Source organism: Castor canadensis, chromosome 15, assembly GCF_047511655.1.
Source record: "Castor canadensis chromosome 15, mCasCan1.hap1v2, whole genome shotgun sequence".
Classification (NCBI taxonomy): Eukaryota; Metazoa; Chordata; class Mammalia; order Rodentia; family Castoridae; genus Castor; species Castor canadensis.
Window position 1 is genome coordinate 71,314,849 of NC_133400.1, and position 27,530 is coordinate 71,342,378.

At 39.1% G+C, this 27,530-nt stretch overlaps 1 protein-coding gene across 3 annotated transcripts in view; it reads right to left on the reverse strand.

Moving 5' to 3' along the window:
• The window catches only part of Apbb1ip (amyloid beta precursor protein binding family B member 1 interacting protein), a 109,352-nt gene that overhangs the window by 20,589 nt on the left and 61,233 nt on the right, over positions 1-27,530 (reverse strand). For all 3 annotated transcript variants that reach the window (XM_074056478.1, XM_074056476.1, XM_074056477.1), the window contains exons 9-11: positions 15,165-15,251; positions 12,870-13,013; positions 8,158-8,268 (exon numbers count right to left, since the gene is read on the reverse strand). In XM_074056478.1, the coding sequence (XP_073912579.1) occupies positions 8,158-8,268; positions 12,870-13,013; positions 15,165-15,251 (342 nt within the window). The remainder of the gene's footprint in view (positions 1-8,157; positions 8,269-12,869; positions 13,014-15,164; positions 15,252-27,530) is intronic.

A 27,530-nucleotide genomic window follows, 5' to 3' on the forward strand; every position in this document is an offset into this window, starting at 1 on the left:
AGTCTAGATCTGGGTATCCATTTTCTTCATTTCCCTCTGAATCCTGTACTAATTTATTTTTTGGGGGGAGAATGGTTTCCATCCCTTTTTCATCTTCCCATCATTCCACTTGGTGCTGTTTCTGTCCCTGGTCTGTGTGTAATTTAGTATTAGCTAATTTACAATAGTACAACTAACAAAACCAAGAAAGAAGGAGAAAAAAGAAAACGAAACAGAAAAGACAAAAAGAAAAAAACAAAAAGGAGAGCCAACAAATTAACAGGGAGAGATGGTGGACAATCAAACAGTGAGCAAGAGAAACAAACACTTAAAGAAAAAAAAATCCCCAGTTCAGGAACAGTAGAATTTCAGTCTTAGTAGTTCTGGTGTTACTCCTTTAGTATCCAGTCCTGTTTGTTTGTGTCTCCTAGGCAGGTTTGGAGCTGGTGTCTGATGGTGCTGGAGCCCTCCTGTGGTGGGCAGTGAGTGACAGCCTGGCGGACCTGTGGGGCAGAGGCCTGGCAGGCGGTGGCCCAGCAGTGGCATGGGGGTGGTGGTCTGCCTGTTCTTTCATTGTATTGTGACATGGAGAAGCCTTCCACAGTCTAGGGGTTCAGGGTGCTGAAGTTTCAGCTCTCCCTGGTGCTTTACCTCAGCCAAGTGTGTCTCCAGCGTCTCAGCAAGGTCCCTGATTCATGGAGCTCACACAGTCTGCATCTGTGTCCCAGTCACCATTTTTTGAATATATTTTATTGTATGGGAAAGTAACTACCAAGTACAAACATTGCGTGTGTGTATGTGTGTGTGTGTGTGTGTGTGTGTGTGTGTGTCTGTGTGAGTGTGTATACCAACTTTCTTCTTCCTTCATTCCTCAAAGGAATTTGTTAATCCTGCTAGGATAAGCATAGGTAGTGCTAAAAATGCTAAAGATGACATAAGATGACAAGTGATCTGGGAGTAACTATCTATGCTTCAGTGGGCAGGAAAAGAGTAAAGTGGTCCAATTCCTTTTTTAGGGTATTGGACAGAGCCCTCCAGTTTTGCCTTCAGCACGATCAATGACCTTTGAGAAAATGGCTAATTTTTGAAGGTAGTTTGAGCAAAGAGCATTGAGCCTCTGAACTTAGTTGGAATCAGAGAAGCAGCATCTGGACTGGTTACCCTGTGGCATTCCCAAAGACCCAGACTGATATTGTTGTCTTTGCCTAGAAAGGATAATGAGTCATGAGTACCCTGTAGGAGCTTGTTGAAAGTTCAGAATTTTCTGGTTTTACAAATGAGAAAACTGATGCTTAGAGTGATTACTATACATGTCTTGACTTACTACTCAGGATTTCTATATGTATCTTGAGTTATTAAGCCAAAATACCAGACTTTAAATATACCACAGAAAAAAAATTATAAAGATATCCTATTTTAGCATTTTAAATGAATTGAGGAAAGTCTATTCTTATACTTTTATCTTTAAATAGACTACTTCCCTTATCCACATCCTTCAGTCCTTGTAATGTGCATTACAAACCCTTTAATACCTGTTTACTTAGGTATCAGAAAGTCCTTTCCTGAGGAGACTCCTGAATGTTACTGTAGTTTTCCATTCTGACCAGCAGATGTCAGCAAACACTTTTGGATGTGTGCAGCACAGTTCCTTGTTTTCCCAGTTCAATGCTTGCTCAATAATTCTGACAGTTTGATTTTAGTTTTGCAAACATTACTTCAATAATCATGCTCTCTGGTGACCCTTAACCATTTGAAATCTCTAACAATTCAAGTAATGTGGCCGAATAGCAAAAAGGATTTGTTGCATTAATGAACCTGAAGGAGGAACTGGCAAAAAATATAAGCCAGGCACTTGTTGGATGGAATGTGACATTCCACAACTGCCTGCAGCATTTCAACAATAAAACTAGGAAACCAAAGCAAAGCCCCTGTCTTTCAGAACCAGAAACACATCCCCTTATGCTACAATGCATTCTTGCTCTGATTGTCAGGTAAGAGAGGCAAGCATTGGTCTCTTCAACAATTAATGTTTATAATTGTTCTTAGAAAGGAAATTTATTTTCTTTCTAAGACATTTAAAAAGCTGACATTGTTACCTTAGTGCATTAATTTTTTTTGTCTTGGTTTGGGTGCATGTTTTGTTAGAGTGAAGCTTCCAGTAGCAGACTGTAAATGGTATTTGCAACAAAAAAGACACAAAGCAATCATTTGCATAGAGGTGTCCAATAAATTTCTAAAATATGTTATTCATCCAAATAAAATAAAATGTGGTCATTCCCTTAAATAAAAAAGAATTTCCCCCTGCCCCAGTACTGAGCATTGAACCCAGGACCTCATGCATTATCAGGCAAGCACTTTTACCACATTAGCCAAACTCCCATTCTTTTTGTTTTGATTTTGTTTTTGAGATAGAGTCTTGCTGTCTTTCTCCTGGTTGGCCTGGAACTTGAGATCTACCTGCCTCTACCCTGGAGTAGCTGAAATTATAGGCTTTAAATAAGATGGCTTTGAACATACAACAGAGGCCTCTAAGGTCTCTTGCAATCCTCAGAGTCTATGGTTCTAAGATGAACTGCCTAGTGGGTAGTAGGCTCCTTTCTTGCTCACTTCGTAATGCAGAAAGTCTTTAGGCCTCTCATCACAGACCCCCCTCACTTGTGCTGGTTCTCCAGTCACACCTTTGGCTTACTGCCTAAGGCTTTGGCTGAAAAATGATTTTCAAAAGGGGTTAAGGACAATCTTGGCTCAGTCCCACTGGTCAGATTCTTGTTTAAAAATTTGATTGTTCCTGTACAGGAAAAAGAGAGATGCTCTCTTAGGACATGAAGCATAGTACACAAATGTCAAGGTGGTTGCAGAATGTCTGTGCTAAACAGGATCTTGCAGACCCTCTGAACTTAACAATATGAAGAAGAGAGATTAAGCAATTTGTCTAAGGCCAAACGTAGCATTAGAACCATAACTAGAACAAAGGCTTCATTTGTTCAACAAATACCTCTGGGTGCTGAGAAGTAAGAAGCTGGGGGCATGGTGGTGCATATCTGTAATCCCAGCACTCACGAGGCTGAGACAGGAGGACCTCGAGGCCAGCCTGGGCTACATAGTGAGACCCTACCTTAAAAGAACAAAAATGAAACCAAAACCAAACAAATAAAAAACTCAAATCCAAACCAAGCCAAAACAAAACAAAAAAAGAAAAGAAGAAAAAAGACAGTTTACATCATTATTAGGGAACGGTAGTTGTGGGAGACCTCTGCCAAACAAATATGTGATTATGACAAGGTAGATTGGATAATAAGAGTTTGAGTACAGAGGCTGAGAAAGGCTTTCTGAAGAAGTGACAGAAAGGTGTAATATATTTGGGGAATATCAAGAAGTTCTATGTGACTAATGTCTGCAAACCATGGAAAGAGGTAGAAACTAAGGTAGAGAGGACTTGGAGTAATGGGCCTTGTTTCAAGCCAGAATTGTCCTCCAGGCTCTGTGGGCCACTGCACATTTTAAAACATCACAGTAACAACAGAAGTGACCTGTGGCTTTATGGAAGCTGGATCTGGAGTGAGGAATGACCTGCGTCCTTATGAGAAAAGAAGAAACACAGATGTAAATACACAGAGGAAGATGCAGGTGACACTGGCTTTACACCGCTGCAAGCCAGGGAAGCCAAGGATCGCTGAAAACGTCCAGAAGCTCAGAGAAAGGCTCAGAACAGATTTTTCCCTCAGAGCTCTTCAGAAAGAACTCAACCAATAGAAATGTTTCTACTATTTTAAGTCACCTGTCTGGTGGTAATTTGTTATGAAAGCCCCAGGAAACTGCCCCAGTGGGTGATTAATCTGACGAGAGACTGCAGAGAGAAGGGGCTGATAAGGATGGGGAGAAGGTTGGAGTCACTGTGTGACAGGTTATGGCTAAGGTGCCTGTTAGGCCTGTGATTGTTGCAGGTGTGGGACTCGGAGAGAAGGTGACTCTGCCACAGATAGGGAATGAGTAGCACATGACAGCTGGAGCTGTGGCTGGGAATATGATCACCAGATACAGAACCAAATATAGAAAAAATGCTGTAGAACATCCTAGTGTGTGTGGGGGAGAGGGAACCAGCAGAAATGCAGCTGGAGTAGGAGGATGCAGAGAAGTTGAGGTTGAAGACCATAAAATGAGGAAATGGTCAAAATGCAACAAGTGAATGAGAAGCCCAAAGACTGGGAAAATATCATGGTCACTGGAAACCTTAACAATGATTGTAACAGAGGTGATGGGAGAAGCCTGTTAGCACAGTGGCTTCACAAAGACAGAGATCTTTATTTTGTTCACTGATGTATCTCAAGGCCTTGAATAAAAGTAGATTTGAAAGAAATATTTTCGAATGAATGAATTATACTAACAGTGAAAGTTGAGGAATTGAAGACCTATGACTTTCTCAAGAAGTCTGAGTGGCTGGGTGTGGTGACTCATGCCTGTAATCCTAGCACTTGGGATGCAGAGGCAGGAGGATTGTGAGTTTGAGGTCAGCTTGTACTATATAGTGAGCTCCAAGCCAGCCAAAGCTACACAGAGACATTGTCTCAAAAAATTTAAAAAAGGAAAAAATGAAGGCTAAGTTGAAGGGAAGGCAGATGCCAACTCAACCCTAGGCATAAAGGAGTGGGGCAGATAAAATGGAGGTAAGTGATTCAAAACCCCCAAAGCATGGAATATTTAACATGTTTGCGACCAAAGGGGGAGAACTCTGTGGAGGGAGGTTGGAGATGCTGAAGCAAGAGGAAGTCACCAGTGGCGGGGCCACAGGGGAGGATAACATTGGAGGGGTAGCCTTCCTCTTCTGAGATTGAAAGTTGGAAACAGGACAGCTACTGTGTTAGATAAGTTTAGAAGTAAGCTGGGGCATTCAGTTCTATTCTCTGTTTTACTCAGAGTAGAAGACAAACTATGCCTAGCAGAATGTTTGTGGATGGAGACCATTTAAGATGAGTGTGGGCAACAGCTGGGGAGGAGGTCAAGACTGGGTTTAGTGGAAACCAATAGAAAAGTTAGTAAACTTTTCTGTGAATGCAAAAGTGACCAGGAGGTTGGCAAAAGGTAAACTTGACAACCACAGCAAGCAAGTATCTTGGTTCAACGAACCATGATAGACCCTTTTACTCAGCAAATTAATAAGAAAAATATTCCTGGGAAGGAACTGAGAAGTTGTCCTGTGAAAAAAGGAATGCATATTTTACTGGGGTTGCTCATGATTCTTGTTCCCAGATCCATCAGGTCCTGCTGGCTTCTCTACCTCAAAATCCTCTCTTCTCTCCAGAGGGGCCCCAACTCTCTCCTGAAGTTGTAAGCCATGGATAGGAAGGCTTTCAGGAGCTCTAGTTCAATACCCTGGGACTCAGCACTGCTGTCCTGGTACAGCCCAGGACAACCATGTTTCCCAGGTCAGAGAAGTCAAACCTATTGTAATTCCATAACCTAGTCCCAAGCATTTGTCAGCCTGAAACAGTTTCTTCCCCATTCACTGTGTCTAAGTCCCCATTCTGGGGGCCTCTGATCTAAGATCTTATTCTTTCACTTGCCAGACATCTGTTTCGACCTCCAGACCCTGGTTCTGGGGTATGGTCCTTGCTCTCACTGATAGACTTCCATACTGTCTGCTCACCCTGGGTATTTCATCACCAGGTAGACGTAACTATTGATACTTAGAGTCAGACACATTCTAATGCTCTGGGTGAAAACCCTGATCATACTGAGGTAGAATTCCTGGAACCCATCCTTAAATATTTTGATTCAGGAAGGCAGGACCCAGGGAACCTGCATTTCAACAAGCCCCCAGTGACTTCAGATCAGTTAGTTTACTGGTCAGCATTTCAGAAACTCTTTCCAAAACTTTTGTCCTACTTAAGAAATACGTACATCACTTTAGTAATGAACTGTTTTGGAATGCCCATGTGGAAACTGAGACCTCCATTTTGGTAATTTCTCAGGGCCTTAAGATTACAAAGATTACAGGGTAAAATAGGAAGACAAACAGTGTGGACAAGGTTCAAGGATGGGAGATAATGCAAAGGGATGCTTCCTGTCCAAATCTATGGCAGCCTGGCAAGTAGTATTTGAAAGAATGGCCACTGAGTCACATCACTAGATTCTTTTTTTTTTCTTTTATTATTCATATGTGCATACAAGGCTTGGGTCATTTCTCCTCCCTGCCCCCACCCCCTTCCTTACCACCCACTCCACCCCCTCCCTTACCACCCACTCCGCCCCCTCCCTCTCCCCCCCACCCCCTCAATACCCAGCAGAAACTATTTTGCCCTTATTTCTAATTTTGTTGTAGAGAGAGTATAAGCAATAATAGGAAGGAACAAGGGGTTTTGCTGGTTGAGATAAGGATAGCTATACAGGGCATTGACTCACATTGATTTCCTGTGCGTGACATCACTAGATTCTCATCCTGACTCAGCCACTTATTGGCTGGGCAATCTCTCTGTTCAGGTTCTACATCTATCAACTGAAATACATACAAATGTTTGCTATTATTCTTATTACCCTTCCTTTTGGAGAAAGAGACAAGGAGGTGCAAGAACTGGAAACAGGATATTTAGCAATGACCCTGGCCCCTACCCCTAGAAGCCAGTAGCTCTGTTCTTGACAATGTCTCTGGACAACTAAGTGTCCCCTGGGGGACAAAACGCTCCGTATTGAGAGCAACCAGGGAAGTACTAGGCTGACTGAGTTAGTCCAATGTTCATTATTATTAATATTATTGATAAATTACTAAAAGTAAATGCTTAGTAATGAAGAAGAGTAGGATGCCTAAATGAAAACCACACAATATCTTGAATCCTTAATGAAGGCAATAATTTCAACCAGTTAATATTTGGTTATAATAAATAAAAGCAAATATTCAAAGAGGCAAAATTGCTCAGCATGATATACTTGGCCTAATTGCTATATTTATCTAAGATAAACAAACAAAAACTGACCATGGTCGTTGGTAAAAGTGCTTGCCTAAACACAACAAGGGGATTGGAATTTGATCACATGATGGGGTGAGAGCACACAAGGGAGGTACGAGGATAGGCAAGAACCGCCCCCCCAAAAAAAAACAAGATAGCATTTGATGTCCTCAATGCAAAGGAACTAATGCAGAAACTTTAAAGTGACAGAGGCCAATAGGAGGAGGGGACCAGGAACTAGAGAAAAGGTTAGATCAAAAAGAATTAACCTAGAAGGTAACACACACGCACAGGAAATTAATGTGAGTCAACTCCCTGTATAGCTATCCTTATCTCAACCAGCAAAAACCCTTGTTCCTTCCTATTATTGCTTATACTCTCTCTACAACAAAATTAGAAATAAGGGCAAAATAGTTTCTGCCTGGTAGTGAGGGGGTTGGGGGGAGAGGGAGGGGGTGAAGGAAAGGGAGGGGTGGGGGGAAGGGGGGAAAATGATCCAAACATTGTATGCACATATGAATAAAAGAAAAAAAAAGTGCTTGCCTATCAAGCATGAGGCCCTGAGTTCAAACCCCAGTGCCACCAAAAAACCAACACAAAACCAAAACCAAACAAAAGTCTTACCATGGTCCTAAACCCAGAACTCTGTAGGTGTAAAAAGAATGACCAGTCTACTGTTCTGACTGTACTGAGAGTCTATGTTAAAAATAGGTAAACCATTTTAAACACCTGAAAATACACAGTGCCTTTTGACCATACACACCTTAAAAAGTTTCACAACCCAATAATGTTTTTAAAATGTTTTTTTGCAATTTTCTATATTTTTCTAGGACATCTTGACAACCTCATAATTTCTAAAAACTTTTACAGTGAAATAAGATCCAATAGATAAAGAACTGAAAAACTTTCCGGTTTTATCATTAAAATTGTTAATTAATTTCTTAAAGTGTGGAACTTTTATTTTCAGAAGAGATGAGAAATCCCAGACAAATTTATTTAAAGTTCAGATAGAAGGCTTCAGGGGGAGATGGCTCAAACTGACAGACCCATCCTTATTTTGGTTTACAAACAAAAATTTCAGGCTCAAGAGGTAGAGTACCTGCCTAACAAGTGTGGACCCCTGAGTTAAAACCTAGTATCACCAAAAACAAGTCTTATATCACATTTGCAGTTAACTATATAACATTTAACATTTTCCCTTAAAAGGAAATATTAACCCACATAAACTGTGACATACCTTTAAAACAAAACAGTGGTCGGTGGGTGCTTTATATTTCATTTTACACTGAATCCCATAGTAAATATTGACATTTTCAAACTGTATAAAACATGCCAGATCCCGGGATGTCTGAAAGAGAGGGAAAAATAACCTCAAGTGAGATGACAGTTGATAATTTCTCAAGGTTCTTCTTGATGGCAAAACAAAGAATTCCATTTTAGTAGAGAAAACGTTGAAGTTTTGGATAATGTATATGAACATCCATGATATTTAATGCTCTCAGAGCCAGGTCTGTACACAAGATGAAAGACAAAGAGTGTGACCAATGCAAGATCCAGTGCCACAGGCCCTGAAATAAAGTGAAAGATGACACTGTTGTTCTAGCACCTGCCAACGACTCCCAGAATCAGAATCCACAGAGCGTGGGATGTCACTATGAATGCAATGAAGACAAGCTGAGCACCTAGTCAGACACTTCATTCTGGCTTTTGCCATTCTAAGTCAGTGATGGGTTTGGGACTGAACATTAACAACAACAAAAATCCCCCTCAGGATGAATGAGGAGAGGTAAATTTGGTGCTCAACACATTAGCACACGCTCCATGCTCTTTCCTGCTTTCTCTTTCCTGCTGGTGTGGTTGCCATGGAAACAGAGACCTCTTCTCCACAGATAATATGCTTGCGAAGATGGCAGCCTCTAATCTACATATTTGGTTACGCATCAATTGCGTTTCTTGTTCCATTATTCATTTTTTATTTTACAATTCTTTACCTACTGATTAAATAAGGAATAAAGGGCAGAACTGCCATACTGCAGTGTGCAATTATTCCTTTATAAATAGTGGTACAGCTTTTCACCTATTTTCTTCTGGATTTTTGAAGTTTTAATTACCAAATAATGCATACTCATCATAATTCAAATGTATAATAAAATGCACATTTTCCTTCATTGTCTGTTTTTCTTATTCCTTTTCAGAGGTATCACAGTTAACAGCTTGCTAGTATTCTCCTAGATGTTTTTGGGTAAACATTTATACAGTAATGATTAGATGCACCACTTACATACAAACACATACATACACAATTTTCTTTCAGTGCTGGGGACTGAACCCAGGGTCATGCATGGCAAACACTACCACTGAGCGACACCCCTCCCCCAGTTCAAAACAAAATTAAAGCACAAATGAGATTTTATTACATATACTGTTCCATAAGTTGTTCTTTTTCTTGGTATCTATGACAGGTCACATGAAAGGCCATATGGCATTCATTTTATGGCTGTGTAGGATTACACTGTATAGGGAAAGCAATTTATTTTGAACTAGCATTCTACTATAGATGAAATCAGAGATCATTTCAGTTTTTTTGCTACTACAAAAAATACTATGTGTATGAGAAGATATTTCTATGGGATGGATTGCCAAGTGTGCTGTGGCCATTTGGAAGGGTACTCCCTTTTACATTTGCATAAGTCTTATACATTTGCTCTACCAGTTTATATTCTAACTTTTTTTCTTACTCACTACCGCCAAAATTGAATATCAATATTACTAATTTTATCAATCACCTGGGAAGAAATGATATCTCACTGTTTAATTTTTATTGCACTAATTACTGGTAAGATAGAACAACTTTTACCTGATAGCTTTTCTCATTTCTTTTTCTGTGAATTCTCAATAAGCTTTTTTTCTTTTCTCCTTTTATCATTTTTACACTTACTTACATGTGTATACATTGTTTGTGCTACCTTCCTCCCACCACCACCCCGCTTTCAGGTACAACCTGTTCCGTCCTCTTCTCCTATTTTGTTGAAGAGAAAACATAAGAGATAATTGTTTTTTTTAAAACATAAACATGTTTTTTTAAGCATGTTTTAAAACACAAGAAAGATTGTTTTTGCTAGTTTTGGATAAAGATAGCTATACAGAGACATTCCTAGCATTGCTTCCCTGCCCTTATGTATCACAATCCACATTGTTCATCTTCAACAGACCTCTTCACTACTTCCTAGTCCCCTTCCCATAGTGGCCTCTGCCAATTTAAAATTACTTTATTAGCTCCTCAACAGGGAGCACATCAACCACATTCAAGTTTTAGGTTTCCTTTCCTTTCCCTATTCCTCCCGTGCATGGTCTCCCCTTAGTGTGTGACCCATGTCCAATAACATTACTGCATTTGTTTTGGGTCTATAATCCGCACATGAGAGAGAATGTGTGATTTTTCTCAATAAGCTTCGCTATTTTTTTTTATATGAGAATGTTTATCTTTTTCTTGTTGATTTGTTGAAGTCTCTTTTACTGATTTGTTGAAATCTTTGTACATTATGAATAATCATACTTAGTTATACACTATGCAAATGTAACTCACTGACTCTATAGCTAGTCTTAAAAGTCTCGTTTGGTATCTTTGGGCCACAAGGAATTTCAGACAACTTTATATAGTCAAATTTGTCAATTCTGTGCTTTGTAATTTTGAGTTTTTACTCTTAATGAAGAAAGCTTTCTCTACCCTACTATTATGAAATTATCAATCAATATTTTCTTCTATTTTTATACTACTTTAATACTATTTTCCTAAGGACATCTTAATAAACCTGGATTTAATCTGAGATGAGCTGGGAAATGATTTTTCTGGATTACTTTTAACACTATTTATTGAATACCATATTCTTTCCCCACCACTGTAAGTTACTGATTTTAATTTCCCTGTGTTGACCCATTTCACTTTAACTGTCTTTAAAAAAAAAATCTAATGTTTTGACCTCTGGTAAAAGGAGTTCTAGCTAAATGGTCTTCATAATTTTAGGGAGTCTATTTTGGAACAGTATCTCTTCTTAATTAATTTTAGGTCCAGTCTGTGAAATTTTAAGTAAACAGTCCTACTGAAATGTTTATAGAGATTGCATTGAATTTATAGAAAAATAGGAGGAGAATTATTATCTTTCATATAGCAACAAGGCACATTGCTACTTATTCAGTTCCACTTTACTTTCTTTGTAAAATTTTATGCTTTATGCTGTATACATTCTGAGCATTTCTTGTTAAGTTTATTGCTATGTATTTTGTAGTTTTCGTCTCTGGTATGCATGTAGTCTTTTCCATTATATTTAATTTCCATATCGTCTATATAAAGGAAAACAATTTATTTGTTCCTAAGAGTTTTTCAGGTGAGTGTCTAATACTGTCATTTTTTTTCTTTTATTCATATGTGCATACAATGTTTGGGTCATTTCTCTTCCCTTCCCTCCTCTAATGTTATGTAGACAATCATGTTAACTGTGAACAATGAGAGTGCTACCTTCTTTTTTTCCCCAATAATTACAGTTCTTATTCTTTTCCTTGACTTACTGGTTAATTCCTTCTTCCCAATGTTAATGAGAGAAAGTGTCCAACTCTAATGTGAACACTATTTTTTTTTGTGGGACTGGGGTTTGAACTCAGGGCTTCATGCTTGCAAAGCAGGCGCTCTACTGCTTGAGCTATGCCTCCAATCCATAATGTGAACATTTTGTAATTCATATGCCTCACTTATATTTAAGTCCAAGATGTAACAGTTCTAAAATAAAACAAATTATTTGTTGGCCAATTGTTATATCCCCACTTGGGAGTAGACTGGAGATAGCATAGATGGGAGAGTGTAACTTCTAAGATTGAGACCAGAGAAAAAGAGGCTAAGTCAAGCAGCAGCTGCTGGGCACCAAGAGTTACCCACAATGCCCTTCCTGCCTCCCACAGAGAGAACAGTGTCTCCTTACTAATGGAGGACAACCTGGACATGAACATGGGTTAATCTTTATCAGAGAGAGCTGCAACCCAAAATCATACCATTTGATGGTGCCCTGGATTTAGTTTACCCAAGATATAGATAAGAGATATATTCTAAAGCTTTTTAAAGGTTAATGAAAGATAGAAATGTCTCAACCCTTTAGAAAAGATCTAAGGAAAAGCCAATGGTCTGAATGAACATTTAAAATTACATTTCAAAGAAGAACTTATTACATGCTAGTAGATTTGAGCCAATAACCCCAGCTGGCCAAGTATAAATTAAATGATCTAAAATATTTCTGCTAAATTAGGTAGCAAAATGCATTCAGTACACATCAGAAAAGAATTTAAATATTCAGAGTTAAGGGCTAAAATCTCAACGAAGATCTTATCAAGACTTCTAACACCGCTGTGATTCCAGACAGAATAAGTTTTACTCATAATGACTACAAAACAAGGGTGCAGATACAGGGGACAAGCCTTGGTGAATAGAAAAGTGCTCCTACCATAATTTTTGAAATCTGACACATATATGTATATATATGTTTGAATTTTCCCATGAGGGGTTTCTGTAGTTTTAGGCTCATGAAATGCTTTCTTGCTAAAATAACTTTTTTTTTTCTTTGTGACTGCTGTAGTTTGGATCTAGAATGTCCCGCAAAGGCCCATTTGTTAAAGGTTTGATTCCCTGGCCTGTGGCACTATTCAGAGATGGTAGGGACTTCAGGAGGTGGGGCCAATCAGGAGTTAATGAGGTCACTGGGAGCGTGCCTCCAAGGGGTTGTGGGACCCTGGTCTCTCCTCTCTTTCTTTTGCTTCTGCCATACTGGTGCTGCCAAACCACGGGCCCCAAACAATGGGTCAACCGACCATGAGCTGGAACCTCCAAAACTGTAAGCCAAAATAAACCTCTCCTTTCTTAAAGTTGATAATCATAGGTGATGAAAAGCTGACCAATACACCGACCTTAGTCTTTCCTTTGGGTACATAATAAATTCCAGAAGCCCGTAAAAGAAAATAGCGTCTTTTCCAGGATTTTTTTCCATCTTCTTTCAAATAAAGAGCTCCTTCAAGTTCTGGTACAATGATAGATGTTCCACAGAAACTTTCCTAAAATTAAGATTCGAAGACATGAAACACATGAAAGATAAAAAACACACAATATGTACACATTTGAACAAATTTTCAAGTTAGCCTTTAAACTAAAAGCTAATTTTGTCTACAATCCTGATTCATGCTTACATTATATGCTATTTGCCAAAAGGAAGGAAAGTGACCACTGAGCTCGGAGACCATGGACCATTAAACCTCAGCTCCCTGACTTCTAGAAATGGAGCAGTCCAACTTCATGTCGGGGTTGTGAGTGCAATCCTGGTCTACTGTGAAAGTAAGCATCTACTAAGGTCTACCACTGTTGTTAGAACTCGAAAGATGGAGCAATTATTACTTTTAAGGTAAGTAAGAAAATTATTATTTCACTGCCGGTAAATAGAAAACTTATAATATTTCTCTACCCAAAATAAATTAATAATATATAAAGCATGATTTCTGGTGTATATTTTCATATCTCAAAACTTGCATAGAATTATATAATTCTTAACAAATTTATTTTTTAAAGCAGTGGAATAAAATTACATATTATTCTACTAAATCAAATAAACATTCAAATAAACATTTTTTTTTGGCAGTACTGGGTTTGAATTAAGGGACTCACACTTGCTAGTAAGGCACTCTACCACTTGAGCCACACCCCCCAGTCCTTTTGCTATTAATTTTTCTTTTCTTTTTCTTTTTTTGCAATACTGGAGCTTGAACTCAGGTCCTACACCTTGAGCCACTCCACCAGCCCTTTTTTTTTTTTTGTGATGGGTTTTTTCGAGATAGGGTCTTGTGGACTATTTGCCTGGGCTGGCTTCCGACTGTGATTCTCCTGATCTCTGCTTCCTGAGTAGCTAGGATTACAGGCATGAGCCACCAATGCCTGGCTCTTTTTCTAGATAGGGTCTCAGACCTTTTGCTAGAGCCAGCCTCAGATTGTAATCCTCCTCTCTTTACCTTTTGAATAGTTGGGACTACAGAGATGTGCATGGCCCTCAATTTTTAGCATAGTTGCCGTGTGAAAACTCATTAGGAGTTTCCAGAAAATCAATCATCAAATGAACTTCTGGAACATGCCCCAGTAGTGATAATGACAGACATCTGAGTTCTCTCTCTCTCCCTGAATCTCTGTGGTGATCCAATGTGAACTTCAGATACTGAATTTCAGGGCTGGAGGCATGGCTCAAATGGTAGAGTGTCTGCCTAGCAAGCTCAAGGCTCTGAGTTCAAACCCCAGTACCACCAGCACCAAAAAAAGGAAGAAACTGAAGTTCACATGAATATTGCACTTGCCCATTAGAACACAAACAACACTGGGCAGAGCCAAATCCTCCTCCAGTTAGGTCTCTAATTACAAATCTCACACTTATACCAAATGTGATTGCTGGAAGAACATCTCAGAAGATGCACAGATTTGGAAATCCTTACATCTGGCTTCCATGGAACACATAAGCAATGAACATATGGAAAGTTAGCAGATGAGTTTATGAGGATTTTTAAACTTGTTGAAATTACTATGAGAAGGGGACTAAGGTAGAGAGGAGAAAAATGGAGGAGATGAACCAATCTGGGATGCAGTACATATATACATGGAAATGCCATAATGAAACTCCTTGTATAGCTATCCTAAACAAACAGTCTTTTTTTTTCCTCCCAAAAATAGAAAACAGGGAGGCAAAACAGGTTCTGTCTGGGGGTTGGTACCAGAGGGAGGGTGGAGGATATAAGGAAAAGGAGTAGGAGGGTATATGATGGGAATATGTTCTCATGTATGCAAATGGAAAAATGAGATCTGTTGAAACTACTCCAGGAATGAGGGGAGAGGGGGTGAAAGGAAAAAGATGGAAGGGGTAAATTCAACTATGATATATTATAAGAACTTTTGTAAATGTTGTCCAGTACAATAACAAAAAATTTACTAACTTAACTTCATGAAAAGCAAAATAGATCATCTAATGCCACACTTTACACTTTATTACAACAAACTCAAGGAAACTGTAGAATTGTCTAAATAGCTAAAATTTAGTAATTTTATTTTAAAACCCTAAGTTAAAATTTCAGTGCATTTCCCAGGATTCTGCAATGTCTGGGGGAACAAATAATTTAAAAGTAGATCCAGCAAATAACCTTCTGTTTTCTTCCAGTCTGCAAAATGAAGCTTACCTCAAGTAAAGATTCCTTGTTCTTTGCATTCATTTTCTCATTGGTTTCCTTGCCTTCTTTTTTTCCTTTGTTATCCAAGTAGAAATTCTAAATAAATTGTTAAAAGATTAGATCAGTAAGCGTTCATATCTATGCTAGACACTGAAAGGAACTCACGGTTTTGCTGTAGGGAGACACACCTGTGTGGAATAAGCAGGAACCACAGGATACCTTATTAGTCAATCAGAAGTACTGAAGATGCATCAATAGGAAAGAAACAAAACCTTCCCTCTCTCCTTCCCTCCTCTGTATAGTGCACAGTCAACGAGAACGCAAGACAGAAAAGACCAGCACAGGGCAGGACATCATTTCACTGTTAAATCCCATAGTCAAGAACACTGGTAGTCCAGTGATGTCTTCATGTGCCAGAGGGAGCCTGGGGCTGGAGTGAAGGTCAAGCTCTTGTCTCCAGTTCAAGAGCGATGTACTGTGGTTGCCAGGTGACCCACAACAGCCCAAGGCCCAGTAGACTAGATATTCTGGCTTTTCAAGAGAAACTTGAAATCTGGATTTTTGTAAATATTGGCAATTACTTTTATTTTTTAAAAAATGGTGTGTGTCAATCATGATGCTGAGTTTGCTAGATGGCAACTTGTAAGGACAGTCAAAAGTAGAAAGGATGTTTCTGGAAAGAGACTGGCCTCAACAAAGGCAGATGACTTAAAAAAGACCATGGCTTAAAAGCACTTGAAAATGGAGGTGTCGTCTCTGGTTAGTAATAATCTATGTATCACACATCACTCATACCGAATACCAATGAGAGGCTAAAAATAAAGTATGTGAGTTTCCAAAAAATCATCAACACTTAAAGACCAATTTTTACATAATCAGTACAGCTGAGGTATCCATTCACAGAGTAAATACTGTGAGTGATCACTGCCATAAAGTGTTGAGGACTAGCCAGGCACAGGTGACTTAAGCCTGTAATACTAGCTACTTGGTAGGATCATGGTTTGATGCCAGCCCAGGCAAAAAAATTGTGAGACTCTGTCCACAGGAAAAAAGTTGGGTGTTGGTGATGTACACCTTTTATCCTAGCTATGGTGGAATCCTAAAATAGGAGGATTAAGGACCAGGCCATTGTCGGCAAAAAGCAAGACCTTATCTCCAAAATAGCCAATGCAAAATGGGCTAGGGCATAGCTCAAGTAGTAGAATGCTTGTCTAGCAAGTGCCAAGTCCTGATTCAAACCCTAGTACCATTAACAAAAAAGCATTAAGGACTTTTAGATGAGAACAGAGTTTTACAAAAAAATAAATGAATAAAACGTATTCAAAGCAGGAGCACAGTGACTAAATTAGGGACCTTTCTGAAACTAGACACAAATGTTTATACTATAGCAGTATTTTTCTGAGTGTGGTCCCAGTCTGCCTTGATGCTCAACAAAGTACATGTTCCCAGGCTCCAAAACCCCTGAACTGGAGACTGGGCAAGGCCTGGGAGTCTGTGCTCCAACATGCTTCCTGGATGAAAGTTAGGTACACAGAGTGTACTGGACAGAAACCTGGGAAGCAAACTGCAGCCCTGTAAAACCTACAGAATAAAAGACAGCTCCTAGAAACAGGATGCAGGAAAACATTGATTTGCAACCTTAAATAGAGGAACTAGGTCAAGTACAAGTCCCTTGACAATTCTTGTCTACAAGGAGTTTTCCTTTAATATGATTTTTGTTTTTTGGCAGTATTAGGGTTTGAACTCTGGGCTTTGCACTTGCTAGGCAAGGGCTCTACCACTTGAACCATGTCCTCAGCCCTTTTATCAATAGTTATTTTTCAGATAGCGTCTTGTATGTCCAGGCCTGGACTGTGATCCTCCTACCTTTGTCTCCCACATAGCTGGGATTACATGTGTGTGTGAGCCGTATCTCTATCTCTCTATATATTTAACCTTACTTGTCATTACACAATATACATGTGTCAAAACAATGCAGGGCACTTCACAAATATGTACTTTTTTGTGTTTTTATGTATCAGTTAAAAATGAACTTTCTGAAGTATGTTTAAGAATACTTCCTATTTTATTACTTAACTCAGTACAAAGAAAATGAAATGAATAAAATGAATGTTCTCTTGCAATTAAAAAAAAGTGGCCCACATGTGACAGACTATTGTGAAACTGTCCTGCTGGGAAACAAACCTTGATTTAGGGTCTTAGACATGGGAGTCATGGAATGAACTCAAAGAAAGAGAAGAGAATGTGGTGAAGACTCCACAGCACGCATTTTCATCATCATCTGAGAAAGAGGGAGCCAGTGTTGCCCTGTCGCAGGGCTTTAAAGGGAAGAGAAGTCTATATCGACACCTATCATGAGGGTGCCCTAAAGAAGCAGGTCTACAGCTATGTCTCTCTCTAAGAACTTTCTCTGACATCACACATTTGCAAACTTCTGAATGACATTTTATCTTCTAAGGACCAGTGCTACACTGTGTTCATACAGATTAATTTTTATTTGACAAATATCTGTGTGTATAATTGTGCAAATGGGATACAAGGTGATGTAGTAACCTGTGCATCTATTACACAAAGATTCAATCAAGCTAATTAATGTAGCCATCACTTCACCAATTTCTCATTTATTTTTGGGGTGAGAGTGACTGGTCTAAGAAGTGATCCTCCTACCTGTACCTCCTGAGTAGCTGGGACCACAGTCATACACCACCACACCCAGTTTGTTGGTTGAAATAGGGTCTTGCTTTTTGCCCTGGCTGGCCTTGAACAGCCATCTTCCCAATCCCTGCCTCCAGAGTAGCTTGGATTATAGACTTAAGCCAGGGGCCAGCATGCCTACCTACTTAAAAATAATAATTTGATGTTATTTTTGACATTGGAAAAGAAAATTGTTAAAGTACATAATAAGCAGCACAGTAAGCAAGCAACACTATATGAATGGACTTTACCATTGTTTCTTGGGAAAACAGATGCTTAAGGCTCTTAGCAACAAGAATGGCTAATGCTAATATTGGAATAATTTTCCATTGCCAGACCTAATCCTCAGTCCTTAGTTTTTTTTTTGCTTAAGGGTAATGAGATTCAGGATATGTTATCCTCAACTAGCACATAGGCATCTGAAAGAACAACAGAAGAAGAGAAGGTCAGAGAGAACTTCTCCTGCCCTTCCCCTTGAAAAAGGCCATAAAAGAATTCCTGACCTTATTGTAAAGTAGATCAGAGATCCTAAAAATCCTCTGAGAGAGCTTTCCATTGTAATCCCAGAGGAAAGGAATGGCCCTATCCCTGAAGTCTCTAAATCCCCCTAGTATGTTGTCATTAGGTCTTACCCTTTTGTCTCCAGTCATACTTGACTGTCCATAGAAAACTCAGTTTTCCCTGTTTATTTGGTCTTCATTTCTGAAGACTTGTATTAAGTAAATTCATGTGCTCTTCTCTCCTTAATCTGTCTTCTGTTTTGGGGCCTCACCCATAAATTTAAGAGATGGGTGAGGAAAGAATCTTGTCTACCCTACATAGGCAATGTCATTCATCTTTGCACAGTGTGCTTTTAAAAGTTGCTTTTAGTAAGACAGGAATGTTCCACTGCCCCAAACACTTTCCCCAGAAGAGGCAGTATTATTTGGGCAAGAGGACCTCTCAGAGGAGAAAAAGTAATACTTTTGCTCTCCACTGTCCTTTTGTTCTCTTCTACTAGTGATCAGGCCTAACTGAAATGCAAAATAGAAATATGGAGGAGCTTTTCTAGAGGTTCTCTCTTTGTGAAGCTACTTTTCTAGGATATTTGAAGCCCTGGGAAGCTTTGTCAATTACAGACAGCTAGAATAGTTAATGAACAGAATACGACCCCTCCTTTCCTCTTCCTACATCTTTGCCTATCAGCCTATAGTTCCTTTCATTTGCTCCCCACCTCTGACAACTTTGTCTTGGTGCTTAGGATTACAGAGCTGAACACCTTTCCTCAGCCCACTTCACTCACTGCCTCCTATGTCCCCAGGCACCCAGCCCGTGAAGTATGTCCCCATGTCACTGCATTTGTTTTGTCCTCTGCTTGGACCTCATTTCTTGTGGAATGCTGTTATTGCTTCTAATTTCATATTGTCTGTCAGATACATCTGCACTCTCTTGCCTATAATGTCCAGCAGACAGACCTTGGCCTTGTACAGTCTCCTCTACTGATTTTATTCCAGTTCATGAAATGAAACACTCATGAAATGTTTGGTGGCAATTCTTCAGCAAGTGTTGGGCATCTTAGGAGAACCAAGGGATTAGGGGATTTAAATTCTTACTCCTTAATTTCTCTTGGCCAACTTTAGGCAGCCTGAGGTTTGAGTCATATTCATGCTTCTCTGGTATCTGGCCTAAAACTTCAGATTATATGGCACTGTGTCCCAGATCAAAGTCTGGCTCAGACCAATTGTGAGCACCCCAACCCAGAGCACACTGTTGACGCCTTCCTGGATAGCTGCAGCCTCCTTTCATTCCTTCCTTTCTCTGGACTGTTCTCTCCATTCAAGCAGATAATAATGATAATAATAATAATAATAACAATAGCATTATTATTGAGAATTGGTAAGTGCTTACCAACATAAAGTACTTTGTGTGGATGATGGACTTTAATTCTCATAACACATCTTAAAAATGAATGATCCCCCTTTTCAAGCAAGGAAATAGAGACTTGGGAAGTTAAATAATTTGTTGAAGGGTCCACTGTTGGTAAGTGACAGAGCCAGGATTTAAACCTCACCAGTCTGTCTTCAGGGCTTACATTCTCAGCTACTCTTAAACACCGTTTTCCACTGAGAGACACTTTTTAAAAAAGCAAATTTGAACAGAAAACTTTTCCTTTTGTGAAGTTATAATTTGAAATCCTTGGCACAGTGTAGCAGGTCCTCCAATTGGGCCCTATGCACAGTTGTTTCTAGAATGCTCTTCATACTAGCTTCCCTGGGCCTTTCCTCCTTCTCGAACTTGTCAGATGATCTTGACTCTGGGCCTTGATAATCCTGGACTATGGCTCAGAATTCTCCCCTTCCTGCCTCTCCTGCTCATCTCAGTTCCCTTAGTGACCTTAAGAAATATCAGTTCCTCAGGAACTCATCCTTGATCTCAAATACTGAGAAAGACCCTTCTGTGGTGTGTCTCCTGAGCTACTTGGATGGTCCCTGTTATTTTATATATATATTCCTTTTACATTGAATTAAGTTTGGCCTAAAGCTACCCTGGACATATTTTAAGTTTGGTCTAAACAATTCTTTTTACATAGTGAACTCTAACATAACTTGATATGCAAACAAATCCTAATCTACCCTTGTAACAAGTAGTTGAGTATGAACCAGTCACATGTGGCCAACCATTTAAACCATGTTCAAATAAACAGACATGAGCTGTAATCCATGGGGCTGTCTCTATACCTTACTCCCTTTTCTCTGGCTTTAAATATAACCTGCCCATGTGGTAGGGCAGAGCATTTCAAACCATTTAGGGTCTAGATTGGTGTATGATTCTAGAAACACAAATAAGATCTGTAAAACTAGATTTGTTGTAATTTTGTCTTTCAACTGGCTATATTTGCTAAATGTCCTTGCTGGGTGACAGGAAGTTCAGTAACACTGGTTTTCAATCTCCCAACTATTGAAGACAATAAATAATGTCATACACCGTTATTTAATAATAGATGTAATAGCTTTGTAAAGCAGAGGATGGTTAACAGTGGGAGAGCCTAAGTCATTCACAATGAACCTTAAGTTGGAGTCCTTAAGTTGGGAAACCCATGGAGTACACACGTGAAGTCCCTACACAGATAGATGCACCAGCATCAATTTCTACATATTCAACCCCCACAGGTACTCTTTTTTTTTTTTTTAATTTTATTATTCATATGTGCATACAAGGCTTGGGTCATTTCTCCCCCTCTGCCCCCACCCCCTCCCTTACCACCCACTCCGCCCCCTCCCTCTCCCCCCACCCCCTCAATACCCAGCAGAAACTATTTTGCCCTTATTTCTAATTTTGTTGTAGAGAGAGTATAAGCAATAATAGGAAGGAACAAGGGTTTTTGCTGGTTGAGATAAGGATAGCTATACAGGGCACTGACTCACATTAATTTCCTGTGTGTGTGTGTTACCTTCTAGGTTAATTCTTTTTGATCTAACCTTTCCTCTAGTTCCTGGTCCCCTTTTCCTAATGGCCTCAGTTGCTTTTAAGGTATCTGTTTTAGTTTCTCTGCGTTAAGGGCAACAAATGCTAGCTAGTTTTTTAGGTGTCTTACCTATCCTCACCCCTCCCTTGTGTGCTAAAGCTTTTATCATGTGCTCAAAGTCCAATCCCATTGTCCCATGGGTACTCTTTTCTGAAACAGATCTGCCTGAGATTGGATGGCCCCTTCAACAATTGCTTTTTCACACTTTAGAAAGGAAAGGCACCCCTTACAGCCCCCAAAACTTTACTGCCCTGGGGTGTAACTCAAGGCCCCTAAACAAAGGGATAAGTTGAAACACGGGTCTGAAAAATAGAAGACTCACTACAATCCTTTTGAAAATCAAATGATTTCTAATTCTTTGCTTCCAACACAATGGAAGGTACCTAATTATCTTGTCAGTCAATGGATGAAAAGAGCTATCTTTGTGTGACTTTTAGCTAATAAAGTGGAAGGAGGTCAAGGAATTGAATGGTATTTCTCTATTCCCATACACTTATTAATGTGAATAAGGCTTTGCAACACTTTTATCTAGAAAAATTACTTAACATCTATAAAAATGATACAGAGCATTCATCCTTTGATCCTATAATTAATGGGGTTAGAGGCTACATCTATTTATAACATTAAGAGATGTTCCCAGCAATTTTTACTTTTTATGCTTAACTTGTATAAAATTTGTTAAATGTTTTCATATTATTTCGATCAACCATGTGATTTTTAAACACTTAAACACTTTGACACTTAATGGCCTCATGGTAACCAAAAATAAAAGCAGGTTTACCTATTGATTTATAAACATGATTTGTTGAAGAGAAGATAAGAGGAAGATCAAGAAGAGAATTTCAGGCATGTAAGTGGGTTATAAAAGGACAAATCTCTGTGGAGAAAATAGAGTAGGAATAGTTCAAGGGGGAAAAAGGAACAATATGAAATGTCCCAAAAAATGTTAAAGAAAGCTTAGTGTTCAATATCAAGAGTAGACTGTAATGTCCACTGTGGACCTGAGTGATAAAGTTGTGTCAATGCAGATTCATCGAGAGTAACTAATACACCACTCTGGTGGGGGGTGTTGATAATGGAAGAGGCTGTGCATGTTGGGGGTAGGGGATACCCATGAAACTTCTGTACTTTCTGCTCAATTTTTCTGTGAACTAACTGCTCTACAAAATAAATTCTATGCTCTTTAATGTGCTTCTTAAATGGATTCTGGTAGGAATAAAATTGCCATGAAACTGTTTTTAATTCCATTGGATAATTATTTAGATTTTCAAAATTTAAAATATAATGGGCATCATATTCTTTGTTTTTACAAAGAACGATGAAAAATTGCATGTCAACAGATAAATGTGTAAGGAGGTATGTGTTTTTTTCAGACTTCCAGGGGTTATGCAAACACAAAATTTTGAGCTCCATTCACAGATACAGCCACTATCTGAGATTGGTGGTAAATGGCTGTGTGGGAATAGATGAAAGAGCAGAGGAAGGGGGTCTACCAAGATGGAGAATAGCTGTGTACAGGAACAGAGAGTGATACAAAGAGACAGAGGGCCAAGGGAGAGCTAGGGCCAAGATGCTTGTGTAATCTCAGTAACATTCAGCCTCAGTTCCAGTACCTGGGAGGCCTGGCCGTATTCCCTTTCATTCCATGAGATACCTCCATATTCTTTCAATAATCACTCTGAAAAATTTCAGATAGAACAATATCTGTTACCAAATCATCCCAGTGACACAGAGCTAATGCATTTGTGCACTTACAATTTCAGCAATGGCTCTGCAGAACTAATAAATTCACCATTTTCACCAAAGCTCAGTAGTTAGTGAGGCTCTTATGTGGATCCTGCCTCTTGTGAGGGAAGCTAAAACAATGACTCCCAAAAATTTACTAAGTTGCTCTTAAACAGAATAGGGCATAAGAATAATCAGCAGGAAAATTCATTAGGATTTATTCTGTTCTTCATTTTCAAATGGGGTGAATTTTTATCACCTCCCAAAGTGTAGATAAGTCATCTTGTTGGAATCCTTCCTGATTAAGCATCTTTTTATCTATAAATTTGCCGAACCTAGTTCCTCTCCACAAACTTAGTGTAGATAATTATGGATAATTTTACTGGAGATGTCTGATGAATTTGATTTGAGATCAAACCACTTTGCTTTTATGCATAACTTCACAATGCATCAAGCAGAGTTCATGCTGAATTGGATCTTTTGAGACAGGAGGTACAGCAGCATTTTACAAATTGAGAAGCTGAGCTTAAGTGTTTCTGAAAGGATGCCAAGGTCACAGTCAGCATGTGACAACTGAGACCCAGATGTGTTAGTCACTTTTCCAGTCATCAATGGAAACCTGTGCCTTGTAATGATGTCTGTGTAAACACACCACGTATGTAGAATATTTCCTTACTGTTGTTGCTGATAATTGAGGTCAGAGCCTCCCTTTGCATTCGTTTTATTGCCTCCTCTCCAGTGATACCCCCAGACACAAACAATTTGTAAAAGACCCCTGTTAAGTATTGAAAAATTTAGTATTAACATTTTAATGATAAAGTTTTCCATGGTTTTATATAGTGTGATAATTTTTCCAAAAGGTCTGATTACTCTGGGCCAGATAAGTGCTTTCTTAATCAAGTTATAATAAATGTGAATCCATATTTTTTTATATATCAAAGAGGCTATGGACAGGCCAAGAACAAATAGACTAACTTTGAAATCATGAATGCAGATTCCAAGGAAAAAAGACAGAAGCTGAACTCTGAAGCATTTCAGGGACCTACACTGGAAAACCTATGAAAATGTGCATCCTTCTTTCCTCAGGGCATACAGTGAAATTGTATGTTAGTTTCCATTAACATATCAAAATACCTGAGACATGCAACTTAGGATGAAAAAAGGTTTACTTAGCTCACAGTTCTGGAGATTCAAGGACATGGTACTGGCATCAGCTCTGCTCTGGTGAGGACCTCGTGGTAGATCACAATGTCAGTAGTCAGGGGACACATCTCGAATCAGGAATTCAGAGAGAGCTGGGTGGGGACAGACTTGCTCCTTTTATATAACCGTCTAATGAACACTAACTTAGGGTCCTAGGAGAACCCCCTAATACTCTTCACCCCTAATATTCTTCATGGACAGGGTCCTCATTTGACCCAAGGACTTCTATGAGGACTTGCCTTTCTTTTATTTATTTATTTATTTATTTAGCTTCTTTTTTTAAATTTTTATTTTTTTATTATTCATATGTGCATACAATGCTTGGGTCATTTCTCCCCCCTGCCCCCACCCCCTCCCTTACCACCCACTCTGCCCCCTCCCTCTCCCCCCACCCCCTCTATACCCAGCAGAAACTATTTTGCCCTTATCTCTAATTTTGTTGAAGAGAGAGTATAAGAGGCCTTGCCTTTCAACAGTTCCATTTCCCATCACACTAAAGACCAAGCTCCCAAAACATGGGCCACTGGGGAACAAGCCCCATCCAAACAACAGAACTATGCATCTGTGTGGCAGATATTCTTTTGCTTAGGTATAGGGTTGGGGAGGTAGGTGACTGCCTAATTTCCTAGTTTCATTGCTCTATTGTGCTGATATCTATTCTAACTTCAACTGCCTGATCTTGGGAATTTTACCAATTAATGTCACAATTGAAAGAGTACATTTCTCGGTGTAGACCATTACCAAGACTTTTATACTCTGTTGGTACAGTTTGTCCTTTGGGACTTTACCTTAACATACCATGCTGAAGCCAAGAGTGGTGACACATGCCTGTAATCCCATAAATCAGGAGGCTAAGACAGAAGGATCATGAGTTTGAGGCCAGTCTGGGATATATAGTAAGATCCTGTGTCTCTCAAAACAAACAAACCAAACCAAAACAAAAACCTTAAAAACATTCCATTCTGTATTCTCTTTCCTACATGGGTCCACATTAAACCCGGAAGTTATGCTTCAATTATTTTGCACAAGTTTTTTTTTTCCTTCAGCTAGATTATAAATTGCTGGAGAGCGAAGATTACCTTCATCTGTGCATGCTCCATAAATAACACAAAATTATGCATGCAACAGACGCTTCATCAATGTTTGTGAAAGTCAAATGTCTATTGGAATGAATTCCATTAAAGTCTCCTCATGGAAGTCAACATTAGAAAGACACTCAATATGCTGAAAACTTTTGTGGAGACTCAACCAAATAACTCACTCAGAATTTGTCTTTCCTTTTTATAGTTCTGGCTAAATCCAATCCTTCATACAAGTCAGTTTTTAACTAGCTAACTGTTTTAAGTTCAGACACTTCCTAGGTAGGACCATGGTTTGGACCATTTAGGCAGGAAGGACAAGCCTGTATGCTCACAGAGCCCTAAGCTGTGAGTCAAAGCTCATCAAAATGCTCATTCAGTTCTAGGGTTGATCACATCATGTCAATGTTGGCAGTTACAATGTAAACAGAACTGTCAACCTCACTGAAATACAGGATTATTTAGACTTGAACTAAGTACTTGAGACAATGCTTGAGAAGAAATTCTAAGGCAATTCAATGAAAGCGCTTCCATTTGGGTTTGTATAAAAAACTTCCTCTGGAAATACCCTTCCGAGGGATTTAAATTCTTTTTGGTATAAAGTTAGCTTAAAAAATAAAAACATAAAAGGGGTCTCAGCATAGACTTTTTTTTTAAACAAGGGGATTTCAGGTTATTTCGAAATCACACAGGGCACAGAAAGAACACACCACCCTTGTCTCACCCTAAGGTCGTGGGAAGCCACTGATCAGGGGAGGGATGATTAATCCAAACACTGAGAAAAAGAAGACTACTTCAAAAATGCTACCACTTTAATTCTGGTCTTTAATTTGGATTAGGAGAATCTAGTTACTTGATTCCAAAAGAATTAATAGTGATGATTTCTTATTTTCCCTATGTAAAGTAGCTTGCAGTAGACCAAAGGTCTCCCAAACAGCTAGCTAGGCTATATTTTAAAAGCATCCATGTGAAGATTTTGGAGAGCTGCAGAGGCAAACAAGGACTCAAGGGGTCAAGATCCAAGAAAGAAAGGAACCACAAAGAGGTATCTAGACCTTCAGGAAGCCATGCTTCCCGTCAGGGAATTTGTTGATACTTAAATGGAAATACTTCCCCCAAATGGCTATTCAAATGAATAAACATGAAATTTTGAATCACTGACACTGAAGAAATTCAACTAAAAATCATAAACCAAACCAATAAACACCCACAGCATGGTTAAAATTAAAGAAGAAAAACAAAGCAGCAGCACCAAGAGCTGGCAAGGATATGCACAACAGGGATTTTTATATGCTAAAGGAAGAGCAAATGATAGAGTATCTTTGGAAAAACGCTCAGTAGTATTTGCTAAAGCTAAGTGTAATAAACATAACCTATGATCAACAGTTCTACTCACAGGTATGCATGCAGGAGAAATATCTGCATCTATTCAACAAGAGACATGTACCAGATATTCCCGCCAGCATTACTTGTTTAAGTCCCAAGCTAGAAACAATTCAAATGTCCATCAACAACACGATGAATAATATATTTTGGTATAGTCACACAGTGGATTACTAAATGGCAAGAGGAAAGAATAAACTGTTACTACAGGCAATAACATAAATGAAAGCTGAATGGGAAAGAAAAAGCCAAACACAAAAGAAGACTATGATATGATTCTGTTTCACATAAAGTTCAAAAGGAGGAAAAATTAAGGTAATAACATCAGAATAATCAGGCATGGTGACTCATGCTTGTAATTGTAGCTAGACAGGAGGCAGAGATCTGGAGGATCACACTGTTTGAGGATAGCTGGGGCAAAAAAGTTCCCAAGACCCCATCTCAACCAATAAAAGCTGGGTATAGCGGTGCACGCCTGTCTCTCCACCTATGCAGGAAGTATAAATAGGAGGATGGTGGTCCAGGCTGGCCTGGACCTAAAGCAAGACCCTATCTCAAAAATAACCAAAGCAAAACTTGCTGGGAGCATGGCTCAAGTGGTTGAGTGCCTGTTTAGCAAGCACAATACCCTAAATTCAATTCCCAGTACCAAAAAAAAAAAAAAAATCAGATTAGTGATGGCCTTTGTAATAGGGAGTAAAGACTGGAAAGGGACATGAGGAACTCCATTATTGCTCTGTGTCTTGATGTGGATGGTAGTTACATGGGAATATTCACTTTGTAAAA